General features: G+C 43.2%; 1 protein-coding gene across 14 annotated transcripts in view; it reads left to right on the forward strand.

Annotated features, from left to right (window-relative positions):
- The window catches only part of LOC118396031 (disks large homolog 1-like), a 356,822-nt gene that overhangs the window by 240,574 nt on the left and 100,276 nt on the right, over nucleotides 1–15,972 (forward strand). For all 14 annotated transcript variants that reach the window (XR_008065634.1, XR_008065635.1, XR_008065654.1 and 11 more), the window contains 4 exons: nucleotides 429–479; nucleotides 2,437–2,561; nucleotides 9,867–10,036; nucleotides 13,820–13,956. Coding sequence is in view for 2 of the 14 variants with exons in the window: in XM_052464722.1 (XP_052320682.1) it covers nucleotides 429–479; nucleotides 2,437–2,561; nucleotides 9,867–10,036; nucleotides 13,820–13,956 (483 nt within the window). In the remaining 12 variants the exon portion in view is untranslated. The remainder of the gene's footprint in view (nucleotides 1–428; nucleotides 480–2,436; nucleotides 2,562–9,866; nucleotides 10,037–13,819; nucleotides 13,957–15,972) is intronic.

Consider the following 15,972-nt stretch of genomic DNA (forward strand, 5'->3'; position numbering starts at 1 on the left):
TAGACGGCTCTCTGTGTGATTCACCCTCTCCTGGGCCGATGTAGACGGCTCTCTGTGTGACTCACCCTCTCCTGGGCCGATGTAGACGGCTCTCTGTGTGACTCACCCTCTCCTGGGCCGATGTAGACTGCTCTCTGTGTGAATCACCCTCTCCTGGGCCGATGTAGACGGCTCTCTGTGTGACTCACCCTCTCCTGGGCCGATGTAGACGGCTCTCTGTGTGAATCACCCTCTCCTGGGCCGATGTAGACGGCTCTCTGTGTGAATCACCCTCTCCTGGGCCGATGTAGACGGCTCTCTGTATGAATCACCCTCTCCTGGGCTGATGTAGACGGCTCTCTGTATGAATCACCCTCTCCTGGGCCGATGTAAACGGCTCTCTGTGTGATTCCTCCCCGATGATGATTGGCTGATGTCTTGTCTTTCAGGCGAATGGATCTGAAGCTGATTATGAATATGATGAGATCACACTGGAACGGGTAAGTAAGAGGGAACATCACGTCTCCTTTTAAACCCATCATCCATGGCTCTCCTTTCCACTAAATAGGTGCCTTTACACTTAGGTTTTTAAATAAATTGAAGGTTTCAATTTGTATCTAAAGGTTAACATTTGAACCTTTTAAAAAGGTTAAAAACCATGCAAGATATTTCATTTCTATTTTTACCTAGCTATAATTATTTTCAGTTGATAATGTTTAAAAAAAAAACTTTACATAGTGGTGCAGGGCTCTGTCTTATTATATGATGTAATCCCTCTCTCTTCCCTCTTCCCTCTTCTCTCTTCCCTCTCTCTTCCCTCTCTCTTCCCTCTCCTCTTCTCTCTTCCCTCTCCTCTTCTCTCTTCCCTCTCCTCTTCTCTCTTCCCTCTCTCTTCCTTCTCTCTTCCCTCTCCTCTTCCCTCTCCTCTTCCCTCTCTCTTCCCTCTCTCTTCCCTCTCCTCTTCCCTCTCCTCTTCCCTCTCCTCTTCCCTCTCTCTTCCCTCTCTCTTCCCTCTCCTCTTCCCTCTCTCTTCCCTCTCTCTTCCCTCTCTCTTCCCTCTCTCTTCCCTCTCTCTTCCCTCTCCTCTTCCCTCTCTCTTCCCTCTCTCTTCCCTCTCTCTTCCCTCTCTCTTCCTTCTCTCTTCCTTCTCTCTTCCCTCTCTCTTCCCTCTCTCTTCCCTCTCTCTTCCCCCTCTCTTCCCTCTCCTCTTCCCTCTCTCTTCCCCCTCTCTTCCCTCTCCTCTTCCCTCTTCTCTTCCCTCTCTCTTCGGTGAATGCACCAATTTGTAAGTCGCTCTGGATAAGAGCGTCTGCTAAATGACTTAAATGTAAATGTAAATGTCTTCCCTCTCCTTCTTCCCTCTCTCTTCCCTCTCCTCTTCCCTCTCTCTTCCCTCTCCTCTTCCCTCTCTCTTCCCTCTCTCTCCCTCTCTCTCTTCCCTCTTCCCTCTCTCTTCCCTCTTCTCTCTTCCCTCTCTCTCTCTTCCCTCTCTTCTCTCTTCCTCTTCTCTCTTCCCTCTCTCTTCCCTCTCTCTTCCCTCTCTCTTCCCTCTCTCTTCCCTCTCTCTTCCCTCTCTCTTCCCTCTCTTCCCTCCTCTTCCCTCTCTTCCTCTCTCTTCCCTCTCCTCTTCCCTCTCCTCTTCCCTTCTCTCTCTTCTCTCTTCCCTCTCTCTCTCTCTTCCCTCTCTCTTCCCTCTCTCTTCCCTCTCCTCTTCAGTCTTCTCTTCCCTCTCTTCCCTCTTCTCCCCTCTCCTCTTCCCTCTCTCTTCCCTCTCCCCCTCCCTCTCCCCTTCCCTCTCCTCTTCCCTCTCCCTCTCTCTCTTCCCTCTCCTCTTCCCTCTCCTCTCCTCTTCCCTCTCCTCTCCTCTTCTCTCTCCTCTCCTCTCCTCTCCTCTTCCCTCTCCTCTTCTCTCTTCCTGACCTGATTCAGCGACTATGTGCGTTTGCATCACTCACTCTACATTAAGACACAATGCACTATTCTGTCAGAGACACGCACACTGCCCCCAAGCACACACTGAGCCTTAGTTAAGGCTATATAGTCGGGTCCTATACTACTGCCCTATAATAGTCACTACATTACACTGCCACTACCCCCCTCCAACCATACATAGCTCCCATTACACATATACCCCCCCCCAGCCATACTCAGACATTTACATTGAAATTGGTCCTAACTACAGAGTATAACACACTCAGTATAATGCAGCCTGAATGTGTCAGTATTTGAAGTGGGGATGTACTCATAATGCTATACAGCAGGATCAAATTATGAATAGAAATGATGGAATATATGATTGTTATATTTTAATTAACAGTATACGTAATGCTGTACTGTAGAGCACATCATGATAACATTGTAATGCAACCACATAGTGTATGTTGAACATATGGCTTTCTATGACATGACGGTTGATCTGAACCAAACCCCGTTTCGATCTTCTGCCCCTCGTTGTAGGGTAACTCTGGGTTGGGCTTCAGTATTGCAGGGGGGACAGATAACCCCCACATCGGCGAAGACCCCAGTATCTTCATCACCAAGATTATCCCTGGGGGAGCTGCAGCTCAGGACGAACGCCTCAGGTGTGTACTGTCACCATAGGAAATGACAACACTGGACCTTCCTACGATGGGAGAGACGTCAGCCATTTTGGTAGTCAGGGAGATGGTCAACCCGTGGTTTGGTGCTGCTGTTATAAGATAGTGTGAATTTATCTGCGTTCTATGTTTGTTAGCTAGCCGGACCGTTTTAGAGGAATGATTCCAAAGTCCCAGTCGGTATTCAATGGAACGTTGCGGCCCTGGGGGGGACAACAACCGGTGTTTACCAAGGTTACCCCATTTGCTCACAGCAAAAACAACCTTTTGTCAAACACATTTTTCTGGTTTGCTTTTTTTTGTTGTCAATTACAAAACTACGTTTAAGATGAATACATGTCTAAAGTTAACTTTTCATGACTTTTCTACATTACCTGCACCAGAGAGTTTTCTCTACTTAGCTTCACTCATGCCTCTTCATGACTTTTCTACATTACCTGCACCAGATCGTTCTCACTACTTAGCTTCACTCATGCCTCTTCATGACTTTTCTACATTACCTGAAACCAGAGCGTTTTCTCACTACTTAGTTTCACTCATGCCTCTTCATGACTTTTCTACATTACCTGCACCAGAGAGTTTTCTCACTACTTAGCTTCACTCATGCCTCCTCATGACTTTTCTACATTACCTGAAACCAGAGCGTTTTCTCACTACTTAGCTTCACTCATGCCTCCTCATGACTTTTCTACATTACCTGAAACCAGAGCGTTTTCTCACTACTTAGCTTCACTCATGCCTCTTCATGACTTTTCTACATTACCTGCACCAGAGCGTTCTCACTACTTAGCTTCACTCATGCCTCTTCATGACTTTTCTACATTACCTGCACCAGAGCGTTCTCACTACTTAGCTTCACTCATGCCTCTTCATGACTTTTCTACATTACCTGCACCAGAGCCAGACTTAGCTTCACTCATGCCTCTTCATGACTTTTCTACATTACCTGCACCAGCTTCACTCATGCCTCTTCATGACTTTTCTACATTACCTGCACCAGAGAGTTTTCTCTACTTAGCTTCACTCATGCCTCTTCATGACTTTTCTACATTACCTGCACCAGAGCGTTCTCACTACTTAGCTTCACTCATGCCTCTTCATGACTTTTCTACATTACCTGCACCAGAGAGTTTTCTCTACTTAGCTTCACTCATGCCTCTTCATGACTTTTCTACATTACCTGCACCAGAGCGTTCTCACTACTTAGTTTCACTCATGCCTCTTCATGACTTTTCTACATTACCTGCACCAGAGAGTTTTCTCTACTTAGCTTCACTCATGCCTCTTCATGACTTTTCTACATTACCTGCACCAGAGAGTTTTCTCTACTTAGCTTCACTCATGCCTCTTCATGACTTTTCTACATTACCTGCACCAGAGAGTTTTCTCTACTTAGTTTCACTCATGCCTCTTCATGACTTTTCTACATTACCTGCACCAGAGCGTTCTCACTACTTAGCTTCACTCATGCCTCTTCATGACTTTTCTACATTACCTGCACCAGAGCGTTCTCACTACTTAGTTTCACTCATGCCTCTTCATGACTTTTCTACATTACCTGCACCAGAGCGTCACTACTTTCACTCATGCCTCTTCATGACTTTTCTACATTACCTGCACCAGAGCGTTCTCACTATTAGCTTCACTCATGCCTCTTCATGACTTTTCTACATTACCTGCACCAGAGCGTTCTCACTACTTAGTTTCACTCATGCCTCTTCATGACTTTTCTACATTACCTGCACCAGAGCGTTCTCACTACTTAGCTTCACTCATGCCTCTTCATGACTTTCCTACATTACCTGCACCAGAGCGTTCTCACTACTTAGTTTCACTCATGCCTCTTCATGACTTTTCTACATTACCTGCACCAGAGCGTTCTACTTAGTTTCACTCATGCCTCTTCATGACTTTTCTACATTACCTGCACCAGAGCGTTCTCACTACTTAGTTTCACTCATGCCTCTTCATGACTTTTCTACATTACCTGCACCAGAGAGTTTTCTCTACTTAGTTTCACTCATGCCTCTTCATGACTTTTCTACATTACCTGCACCAGAGCGTTCTCACTACTTAGCTTCACTCATGCCTCTTCATGACTTTTCTACATTACCTGAAACCAGAGCGTTCTCACTACTTAGCTTCACTCATGCCTCTTCATGACTTTTCTACATTACCTGCACCAGAGAGTTTTCTCACTACTTAGCTTCACTCATGCCTCTTTTCACGACGATGCTAGCAGCCTCGTAACGTTACGTGCGTGTCTGTTCGTTGCAGATAGGGAAAAAACCATGTTGGATGTTTCTCAAGATGCGTACTACCGTGCTCCGAGCACGCAAAATGGAGAACAGGAGGGTCGGAGTATGAATCCAAAATCGGAGGGCACTTCTCGAATGTGTACTCAGTTTGTACATATTTTATCTAGCCATGACCAACAACGACAGACTATACAGCTAGTAGTGACTGTGGTTACAAACGGACTATACTAAACAAGTTAAATGTCTTACCTGTTATGTAATGTTTTCTACACACATAGCTAGCTACGTGTAGCCTACTTGGTCCCCACAGTTGCCACTCTCCCACGCTGAATAGCCTGAAGCCACAGGTGAAGCTGGTTGAGAGAATGTCAAGAGTGTGCAAAGCTGTTGTTAAGTCGAAGGGTGGCTACTTTGAAGAATTTCAAATATATAATATATATATATATTTTTTTTTTTACTTCATTATTCCATATGTGTTATTTCATAGTTTTGATGTCTTCACTATTATTCTACAATGTAGAAAATAGTCCAAATAAAGAAAAATCCTTGAATGAGTAGGTGTGTCCAAACCATTGACTGTAAATGGAGGCATTTATGGTCTGTGTTACGTTCCCCAGCAAGAAACCAAAAGGTGTCGCTCAAACAGAAGGGGGAACTCACAGCCGAAACTAAACAGGTGTTTAGGAGGGGTTCTGAAAGACACTCATGTCCACTGAAAGTTGCCTAGCAACAACAACTGGAACCAAACAGACACCCACTGTGAGCGCCCAGTAAATTTGCCCAAGAAGAGGCAAACAAAGTTAAAAACCCACACCAAACTTAAAGACAGGAAGCAAACCAAAAAGTGGAGCAAAATGTGGAGCAAAATTAAAACAATGTCTAAAAATGTGTTTTCGCTTTGTCATTATGGGGTATTGTGATGTCATTATGGGGTATTGTGATGTTATTGTGGGGTATTGTGATGTCATTATGGGGTATTGTGATGTTATTGTGGGGTATTGTGACGTCATTATGGGGTATTGTGATGTCATTATGGGGTATTGTGATGTCATTATGGGGTATTGTGATGTCATTGTGGGGTATTGTGATGTCATTATGGGGTATTGTGTGTAGATTTAGTGTTTTTTTTATTTATTCAATCCATTTTAGAATAAGGCTGTAATGTAACAAAAGTCAAGGAGTCTGAATACTTCCCGATATGTGCTGTAAATAGCACCTGGGCCAGACAAGTGAAACACCTTCTGACTAACGAGATGACAAGCCAGCACAGGTGTAACATACTGACTAATGTGGTGACACCAATCAGTGCACCCAACGTGCTAATGTCCAACCTCTAAATATATATGGAAAAGCCTGTAGCAGTCTGTTTACATACACTACTGTTGAAAAGTTTGGGGTCACTTAGAAATGTCCTTGTTTTTGAAAGAAAAGTAGAAAATGTTGTCGATTAAAATAACATCAAATAGATCAGAAATACAGTGTAGACATTGTTAATGTTGTAAATGACTATTGTAGCTGGAAACGGCAGATTTTTAAATGGAATATCTACATAGGTGTACAGAGGCCCATTATCACCAACCATCACTCCTGTGTTCCAATGGCACGTTGTGTTAGCTAATTCAAGTTTTCATTTTAAAAGGCTAATTGATCATTAGAAAAACCCTTTTGCAATTATGTTAGCACGGCTGAAAACTGTTGTTCTGATTAAAGAAGCAATAAAATTGGCCTTCTTTAGACGAGTTGAGTATCTGGAGCATCAGCATTTGTGGGTTCGATTACAGGCTCAAAATGGCAAGAAACAAAGAACTTTCTTCTGAAACCCGTCAGTCTATTCTTGTTCTGAGAAATGAAGGCTATTCCATGCGAGAAATTGCCAATAAAAATGATCAACTTGGATAAGCTAACACAACAGGTGTTGGAAGACAGGAGTGATGGTTGCTGATAATGGGCCTCTGATGACAGATGTATTTGATTTCCCTGGCTAAAGTGTGAATGACATATGTATTTGATTCCCCTGGCTAAAGTGTGAATGAAGGATGTATTTTATTTTAATTTTATTATTTCACCTTTATTTAACCAGGTAGGCTAGTTGAGAACACCTTTATTTAACCAGGTAGGCTAGTTGAGAACACCTTTATTTAACCAGGTAGGCTAGTTGAGAACACCTTTATTTAACCAGGTAGGCTAGTTGAGAACACCTTTATTTAACCAGGTAGGCCAGTTGAGAACACCTTTATTTAACCAGGTAGGCCAGTTGAGAACACCTTTATTTAACCAGGTAGGCCAGTTGAGAACACCTTTATTTAACCAGGTAGGCCAGTTGAGAACACCTTTATTTAACCAGGTAGGCCAGTTGAGAACACCTTTATTTAACCAGGTAGGCTAGTTGAGAACACCTTTATTTAACCAGATAGGCCAGTTGAGAACACCTTTATTTAACCAGGTAGGCCAGTTGAGAACACCTTTATTTAACCAGGTAGGCCAGTTGAGAACACCTTTATTTAACCAGGTAGGCCAGTTGAGAACACCTTTATTTAACCAGGTAGGCCAGTTGAGAACACCTTTATTTAACCAGGTAGGCTAGTTGAGAACACCTTTATTTAACCAGATAGGCCAGTTGAGAACACCTTTATTTAACCAGGTAGGCCAGTTGAGAACACCTTTATTTAACCAGGTAGGCCAGTTGAGAACACCTTTATTTAACCAGGTAGGCCAGTTGAGAACACCTTTATTTAACCAGGTGGGCCAGTTGAGAACACCTTTATTTAACCAGGTAGGCTAGTTGAGAACACCTTTATTTAACCAGGTAGGCTAGTTGAGAACACCTTTATTTAACCAGGTAGGCCATTTGAGAACACCTTTATTTAACCAGGTAGGCCAGTTGAGAACACCTTTATTTAACCAGGTAGGCCAGTTGAGAACACCTTTATTTAACCAGGTAGGCCAGTTGAGAACACCTTTATTTAACCAGGTAAGCTAGTTGAGAACACCTTTATTTAACCAGGTAGGCCAGTTGAGAACACCTTTATTTAACCAGGTAGGCCAGTTGAGAACACCTTTATTTAACCAGGTAGGCCAGTTGAGAACACCTTTATTTAACCAGGTAGGCTAGTTGAGAACACCTTTATTTAACCAGGTAGGCCAGTTGAGAACACCTTTATTTAACCAGGTAGGCCAGTTGAGAACACCTTTATTTAACCAGGTAGGCCAGTTGAGAACACCTTTATTTAACCAGGTGGGCCAGTTGAGAACACCTTTATTTAACCAGGTAGGCCAGTTGAGAACACCTTTATTTAACCAGGTGGGCCAGTTGAGAACACCTTTATTTAACCAGGTAGGCCAGTTGAGAACACCTTTATTTAACCAGGTGGGCTAGTTGAGAACACCTTTATTTAACCAGGTAGGCTAGTTGAGAACACCTTTATTTAACCAGGTAGGCTAGTTGAGAACACCTTTATTTAACCAGGTAGGCTAGTTGAGAACACCTTTATTTAACCAGGTAGGCTAGTTGAGAACACCTTTATTTAACCAGGTAGGCTAGTTGAGAACACCTTTATTTAACCAGGTAGGCTAGTTGAGAACACCTTTATTTAACCAGGTAGGCTAGTTGAGAACACCTTTATTTAACCAGGTAGGCTAGTTGAGAACACCTTTATTTAACCAGGTAGGCCAGTTGAGAACACCTTTATTTAACCAGGTAGGCCATTTGAGAACACCTTTATTTAACCAGGTAGGCCAGTTGAGAACACCTTTATTTAACCAGGTAGGCCAGTTGAGAACACCTTTATTTAACCAGGTAGGCCAGTTGAGAACACCTTTATTTAACCAGGTAGGCCAGTTGAGAACACCTTTATTTAACCAGGTAGGCCAGTTGAGAACACCTTTATTTAACCAGGTAGGCTAGTTGAGAACACCTTTATTTAACCAGGTAGGCCATTTGAGAACACCTTTATTTAACCAGGTAGGCCAGTTGAGAACACCTTTATTTAACCAGGTAGGCCAGTTGAGAACACCTTTATTTAACCAGGTAGGCTAGTTGAGAACACCTTTATTTAACCAGGTAGGCTAGTTGAGAACACCTTTATTTAACCAGGTAGGCCAGTTGAGAACACCTTTATTTAACCAGGTAGGCCAGTTGAGAACACCTTTATTTAATCAGGTAGGCCAGTTGAGAACACCTTTATTTAACCAGGTAGGCCAGTTGAGAACACCTTTATTTAACCAGGTAGGCTAGTTGAGAACACCTTTATTTAACCAGGTAGGCCAGTTGAGAACACCTTTATTTAACCAGGTAGGCCAGTTGAGAACACCTTTATTTAACCAGGTAGGCCAGTTGAGAACACCTTTATTTAACCAGGTAGGCCAGTTGAGAACACATTTATTTAACCAGGTGGGCCAGTTGAGAACACCTTTATTTAACCAGGTAGGCCAGTTGAGAACACCTTTATTTAACCAGGTGGGCTAGTTGAGAACACCTTTATTTAACCAGGTAGGCCAGTTGAGAACACCTTTATTTAACCAGGTGGGCTAGTTGAGAACACCTTTATTTAACCAGGTGGGCTAGTTGAGAACACCTTTATTTAACCAGGTAGGCTAGTTGAGAACACCTTTATTTAACCAGGTAGGCTAGTTGAGAACACCTTTATTTAACCAGGTAGGCTAGTTGAGAACACCTTTATTTAACCAGGTAGGCTAGTTGAGAACACCTTTATTTAACCAGGTAGGCTAGTTGAGAACACTTTTATTTAACCAGGTAGGCTAGTTGAGAACACCTTTATTTAACCAGGTAGGCTAGTTGAGAACACCTTTATTTAACCAGGTAGGCCAGTTGAAAACATGTTCTCATTTACAATTGCGACCTGGCCAAGATAAAGCAAAGCAGTGCCACAAAAACAACTCAAGAGTTACACATGGAATAAACAAACGTACATTCAATAACGCAATAGAAAAATCTATATACAGTGTGTGTAAATGTAGTAATTATTCTCCTGGCTGCAGAGTGAATAACGGATGTTTTTGACTCTTCCTGCAGAGTGAATGACTGCATCCTGAGAGTGAACGAGGCCGACGTGAGGGATGTGACCCACAGTAAGGCTGTGGAGGCCCTGAAGGAGGCCGGCTGTATCGTCAGGCTCTACATCCGCAGGAGAAAAGCCCTCTCGGAGAAGATCCTGGAGCTCAAACTAGTCAAAGGTCCCAAAGGTAAAGGGAATGTCTGTCACCGTGGAGATTAAAAGCTACACTTTAGTGATACGATTTCATCATGATTTAAATGTGTTGAGTTGATGTGTTATTTACACTCTGTGGTTCGTCGTCCTCCGAGTGATAACCGTCTGAAATAGCGTCTCCCAAACTGTTGGGGCGTGCTGACGTAATAGTGGAATTGCACAAGGTGCTATTTGTAAATGGGGTTAGTGGTGCATCAGCAGTTCTCCTCTTGTCATGGCAGTCAATGCAGATCTTTAGAGTTGTTTATAACGTGTCTAGGGCCCCGGTTTCCCAAAAGCATCTTAAGGCGAAGTTCATCGTTAGAAGCTCTAGTAGGAGCATCGTTAAATCTCTGAGCTGTTTACCCCCCCAAAAAAACGTCATTCACTTAAAGGTGCTCTTGTTTACCGACTCCATCAGAGCACTCAGAACAGTGAAGTGTTAGATGTCGCCCCCCCCCCCCACCACCACCACCACCACCACGTCACGATGTACGCAGAAAGACCTCTGTTAAACATAGAATCAAGGCATCTGTCTCTCTTGTGACCGCCGATAGCTTCACAACGACGTTGACTACAAAGTTGCAAATGTCTTTGCAATTGTTACAAAAACAAGCGAAGGATTAAAAATATGCTTCAAATGAAAACCCGAGATGACTGCATTATGAGATAAATAGCCTACCTACAGTGTAATGGCTTTCTTCCTGGGAAGGAGAGGCATTATGAGATAAATAGCCTACCTACAGTGTAACAGCTTTCTTCCTGGGAAGGAGAGGCATTATGAGATAAATAGCCTACCTACAGTGTAACAGCTTTCTTCCTGGGAAGGAGAGGCATTATGAGATAAATAGCCTACCTACAGTGTAACAGCTTTCTTCCTGGGAAAGAGAGCCATTATAAGATAAATAGCCTACCTACAGTGTAACAGCTTTCTTCCTGGGAAGGAGAGGCATTATGAGATAAATAGCCTACCTACAGTGTAACAGCTTTCTTCCTGGGAAAGAGAGGCATTATAAGATAAATAGCCTACCTACAGTGTAACAGCTTTCTTCCTGGGAAAGAGAGCCATTATAAGATAAATAGCCTACCTACAGTGTAACAGCTTTCTTCCTGGGAAGGAGAGGCATTATGAGATAAATAGCCTACCTACAGTGTAACAGCTTTCTTCCTGGGAAGGAGAGGCATTATAAGATAAATAGCCTACCTACAGTGGTAGACGACACAGGCCTATATATTTCAATGTTCATTGTGTTTTATTTGACTACCGTCTTGTCATTTTTGCCTCCAGTATATTTAATACTGTGTGTATATATTTATAATTTATAATATATTTATATATATTATTATATTATATGTGTAGCCTCACATGGATGCAATGATACTCCACATCTTAACAAAGTGCATTATTATCGGGTAAACATTTAGAATCTGATTTCAGTATTTGCAGCCATAGGGGGGATCTCTTTCTATGAGCTGATCTATCGTCAGTGTTGTGGAATAACTATGATGTTTAAGGGAAAGATTTGAATGGAGAAATCTGATCCGAGAGCAGCGCTCCCTTTCTCTTTCCGTCCTGTTGGTGTCGACACACGCCTCAGCGACTCCGTGACCGTTCCCTCTGCGTGGTTGTTTAGGGGAAACGCGTGTGACGTTTTCGGGCCCCGTTGTAGGCTAGACTCGGAAGCCTAAGTTCCATCGCTATGGGAACCGTGCCCCAGATCAACTAGCCCCCCTTACTGGGCACAGACCTCATTCTAACTGATGTGAATTCAACGGGAAATCAACCAAAAAAACGTCATTGGATTTAGGTTGAAAGTTGGGTGGAAATGCCCTGACGTTGATACCTTCAAAATCCCAATCAGTTTTCCACGTTGATTCAACGTCATCACGTTCGGTGTTGAAACGATGTGGAAACAACATCGATTCAGCCAGGTTTTGCCCAGTGGGGTGTCAGAAACCGTTATTTGTAATGTTTCAGTTGCTCAGCTATCACATGAACACACCTAGTACATGACCAAATGTGTAGAATAGCAGGAAATGTGCTTTAAAACTGCAAAATGTTCTCTCCACCTCATGGCAAAATGTGTAGAATAGCAGGAAATGTGCTTTAAAACTGCAAAATGTTCTCTCCACCTCATGGCAAAATGTGTAGAATAGCAGGAAATGTGCTTTAAAACTGCAAAATGTTCTCTCCACCTCATGGCAAAATGTGTAGAATAGCAGGAAATGTGCTTTAAAACTGCAAAATGTTCTCTCCACCTCATGGCAAAATGTGTAGAATAGCAGGAAATGTGCTTTAAAACTGCAAAATGTTCTCTCCACCTCATGGCAAAATGTGTAGAATAGCAGGAAATGTGCTTTAAAACTGCAAAATGTTCTTTCCACCTCATGGCAAAATGTGTAGAATAGCAGGAAATGTGCTTTAAAACTGCAAAATGTTCTCTCCACCTCATGGCAAATGTGTAGAATAGCAGGAAATGTGCTTTAAAACTGCAAAATGTTCTCTCCACCTCATGGCAAAATGTGTAGAATAGCAGGAAATGTGCTTTAAAACTGCAAAATGTTCTCTCCACCTCATGGAAAATGTGTAGAATAGCAGGAAATGTGCTTTAAAACTGCAAAATGTTCTCTCCACCTCATGGCAAAATGTGTAGAATAGCAGGAAATGTGCTTTAAAACTGCAAAATGTTCTCTCCACCTCATGGCAAAATGTGTAGAATAGCAGGAAATGTGCTTTAAAACTGCAAAATGTTCTCTCCACCTCATGGCCAAATGTGTAGAATAGCAGGAAATGTGCTTTAAAACTGCAAAATGTTCTCTCCACCTCATGGCCAAATGTGTAGAATAGCAGGAAATGTGCTTTAAAACTGCAAAATGTTCTCTCCACCTCATGGCAAAATGTGTAGAATAGCAGGAAATGTGCTTTAAAACTGCAAAATGTTCTCTCCACCTGGCAAAATGTGTAGAATAGCAGGAAATGTGCTTTAAAACTGCAAAATGTTCTCTCCACCTCATGGCAAAATGTAGAATAGCATAAATGTGCTTTAAAACTGCAAAATGTTTCTCCACCTCATGTGTTGAATAGCAGGAAATGTGCTTTAAAACTGCAAAATGTTCTCTCCACCTCATGGCCAAATGTGTAGAATAGCAGGAAATTTGCTTTAAAACTGAAAAATGTTCTCTCCACCTCATGACCAAATGTGTAGAATAGCAGGAAATGTGCTTTAAAACTGCAAAATGTTCTCTCCACCTCATGGCAAAATGTGTAGAATAGCAGGAAATGTGCTTTAAAACTGCAAAATGTTCTCTCCACCTCATGGCAAAATGTGTAGAATAGCAGGAAATGTGCTTTAAAACTGCAAAATGTTCTCTCCACCTCATGGCAAAATGTGTAGAATTTAAGGAAATTAGCATAAAATACAAAAATAAAATCTGCACCCCATGGCAAAATGTATAGAATTGCAGGAAATAATCTTTAAACCTGCAACATGATGGAAAGGGGGCCTGAGTGAAAAGGTTTGGGAACCACTGCTCTGAATTAACATAGTATTTATACTGTTTTATTGTGTTGTAATGTACTTCTCTCTCCCTCCCTCTGTCTCTACCCCTCCCTCCCTCCCTCCCTCCCTCTCTCTACCCTTCCTCTCTCCCTCCCTCCCTCTGTCTCTACCCTTCTCTCTCTCCCTCCCTCTGTCTCTACCCTTCTCTCCCTCTCTCTCTTATCTCTGTCCCTGTCTCTCACTCTTTCTGTCTCTCCTCTGTCCCTCCCTCTCTTCAGGGCTAGGATTCAGTATTGCGGGGGGAGTAGGGAACCAGCACATTCCAGGAGACAACAGCATCTATGTCACCAAGGTCATCGAGGGAGGGGCTGCACACAAAGACCAGAGGCTGCAGATAGGAGACAAACTATTGGCTGTAAGAACATAACAATGTAGTGACTCAGCAAAAAAAGAAACGCCCTCTCACTGTCAACTGCGTTTATTTTCAGCTAACTTAACATGTGTAAATATTTGTATGAACATAAGTTTCAACAACTGAGACATAAACTGAACAAGTTCCACAGACATGTGACTAACAGAAATGGATTAGTGTGTCCCTGAACAAGGGGGGGGGGTCAAAATCAAAAGTAACAGTCAGTATCTGGTGTGGCCACCAGCTGCATTAAGTACTGCAATGCATCTCCTCCTCATGGACTGCACCAGATTTGCCAGTTCTTGCTGTGAGATGTTACCCCACTATTCCACCAAGGCACCTGCAAGTTCCCGGACATTTCTGGTGGGAATGTCCCGAGCCCTCACCCTCCGATCCAACAGGTCCCAGACGTGCTCAATGAGATTGAGATCCAGACTCTTCGCTGGCCATGGCAGAACACTGACAATACTGTCTTGCAGGAAATCACGCACAGAACGAGCAGTATGGCTGGTGGCGTTGTCATGCTGGAGGGTCATGTCAGGATGAGCCTGCAGGAAGAGTACCACATGAGGGAGGAGGATGTCTTCCCTGTAACGCACAGCGTTGGGATTGCCTGCAATGACAGCACGCTCAGTCCGATGATGCTGTGACCCACCTCCTCAGACCATGACGGACCCTCCACCTCCAAATCGATCCCGCTCCAGAGTACAGGCCTCGGTGTAACACTCATTCCTTCGATGATAAACGCAAATCTGACCATCACCCCTGGTGAGACAAAGCCACGACTCGTCAGTGAAGAGCACTTTTTGTCAGTCCTGTCTGGTCCAGCAATGGTGGGTTTGTGCCCATGGGCGATGCTGTTGACGGTGATTTCTGGTGAGGACCTGCCTTACAACAGGCCTACAAGCCCTCAGTCCAACCTCTCTCAGCCTATTGTAGACAGTCTGAGCGCAGATGGAGGGATTTTGCGTTCCTGTTGTAACTCGGGCAGTTGTTGTTGCCATCCTGCACGTGTCCCGCAGGTGTGATGTTCGGATGTACCGATCCTGTGCAGGTGTTGTTGCACGTGGTCTGCCACCCCGAGGACGATCAGCTGTCCGTCCTGTCTCCCTGTAGCGCTGTCTTAGGCATCTCACTGTACGGACATTGCAATTTATTTCCCTGGCCACATCTGCAGTCCTCATGCCTCCTTGCAGCATGCCTAAGGCACGTTCACGCAGATGAGCAGGGACCCTGGGCATCTTTCTTTTGGTGTTTTTCAAAGTCTGTAGAAAGGCCTCTTTAGTGTCCTAAGTTTTCTTAACTGTGACCTTAATTGCCTACCGTCTGTAAGCTGTTAGTGTCTTAACAACCGTTCCACAGGTGCATGTTCATCAATTGTTTATGGTTCATTGAACAAGCAGGGAAACAGTGTTTAAACCCTTTACAATGAAGATCTGTGAAGTTATTTGGATTTTTACGAATTATCTTTGAAAGACAAGGTTCTGAAAAAGGGACGTTTCCTTTTTGTTTTGTTTCTGAGTTTACTTCCTGAAAGACTTCCCACTGGGACATTACATCAACGTCTAGTTCTGATAGACATGTGATTGAGTTGTCGACTGACGTGAATTTGACCTGAAATCAACACCAATTTGAACCATGTCATTTGGATTGAGTTTTAAAGTTGTGGTCCTCTGTAAGCCAAGTGGAAGAGCATGGTGTTGATTCCCAGGACCTCCCTTTTGTCAAATGTATGCCTGACTGTAAGTCACTTAGGGGAAAAGTGTCTGGTAAATTACATATTCTATTGTTATTGTACACATATACAACAGGTGTAGGTAGACCTCACAGTGAAATGCTGAATACAACAGGTGTAGTAGACCTCACAGTGAAATGCTGAATACAACAGGTGTAGTAGACCTTAAAATGAAATGCTGAAAACAACAGGTGTAGTAGACCTTACAGTGAAATGCTGAATACAACAGGTGTAGTAGACCTTACAGTGAAATGCTGAATACAACAGGTGTAGTAGACCTTACA

This window comes from Oncorhynchus keta, chromosome 1 (genome assembly GCF_023373465.1).
Source record: "Oncorhynchus keta strain PuntledgeMale-10-30-2019 chromosome 1, Oket_V2, whole genome shotgun sequence".
NCBI classification, from domain to species: domain Eukaryota; kingdom Metazoa; phylum Chordata; class Actinopteri; order Salmoniformes; family Salmonidae; genus Oncorhynchus; species Oncorhynchus keta.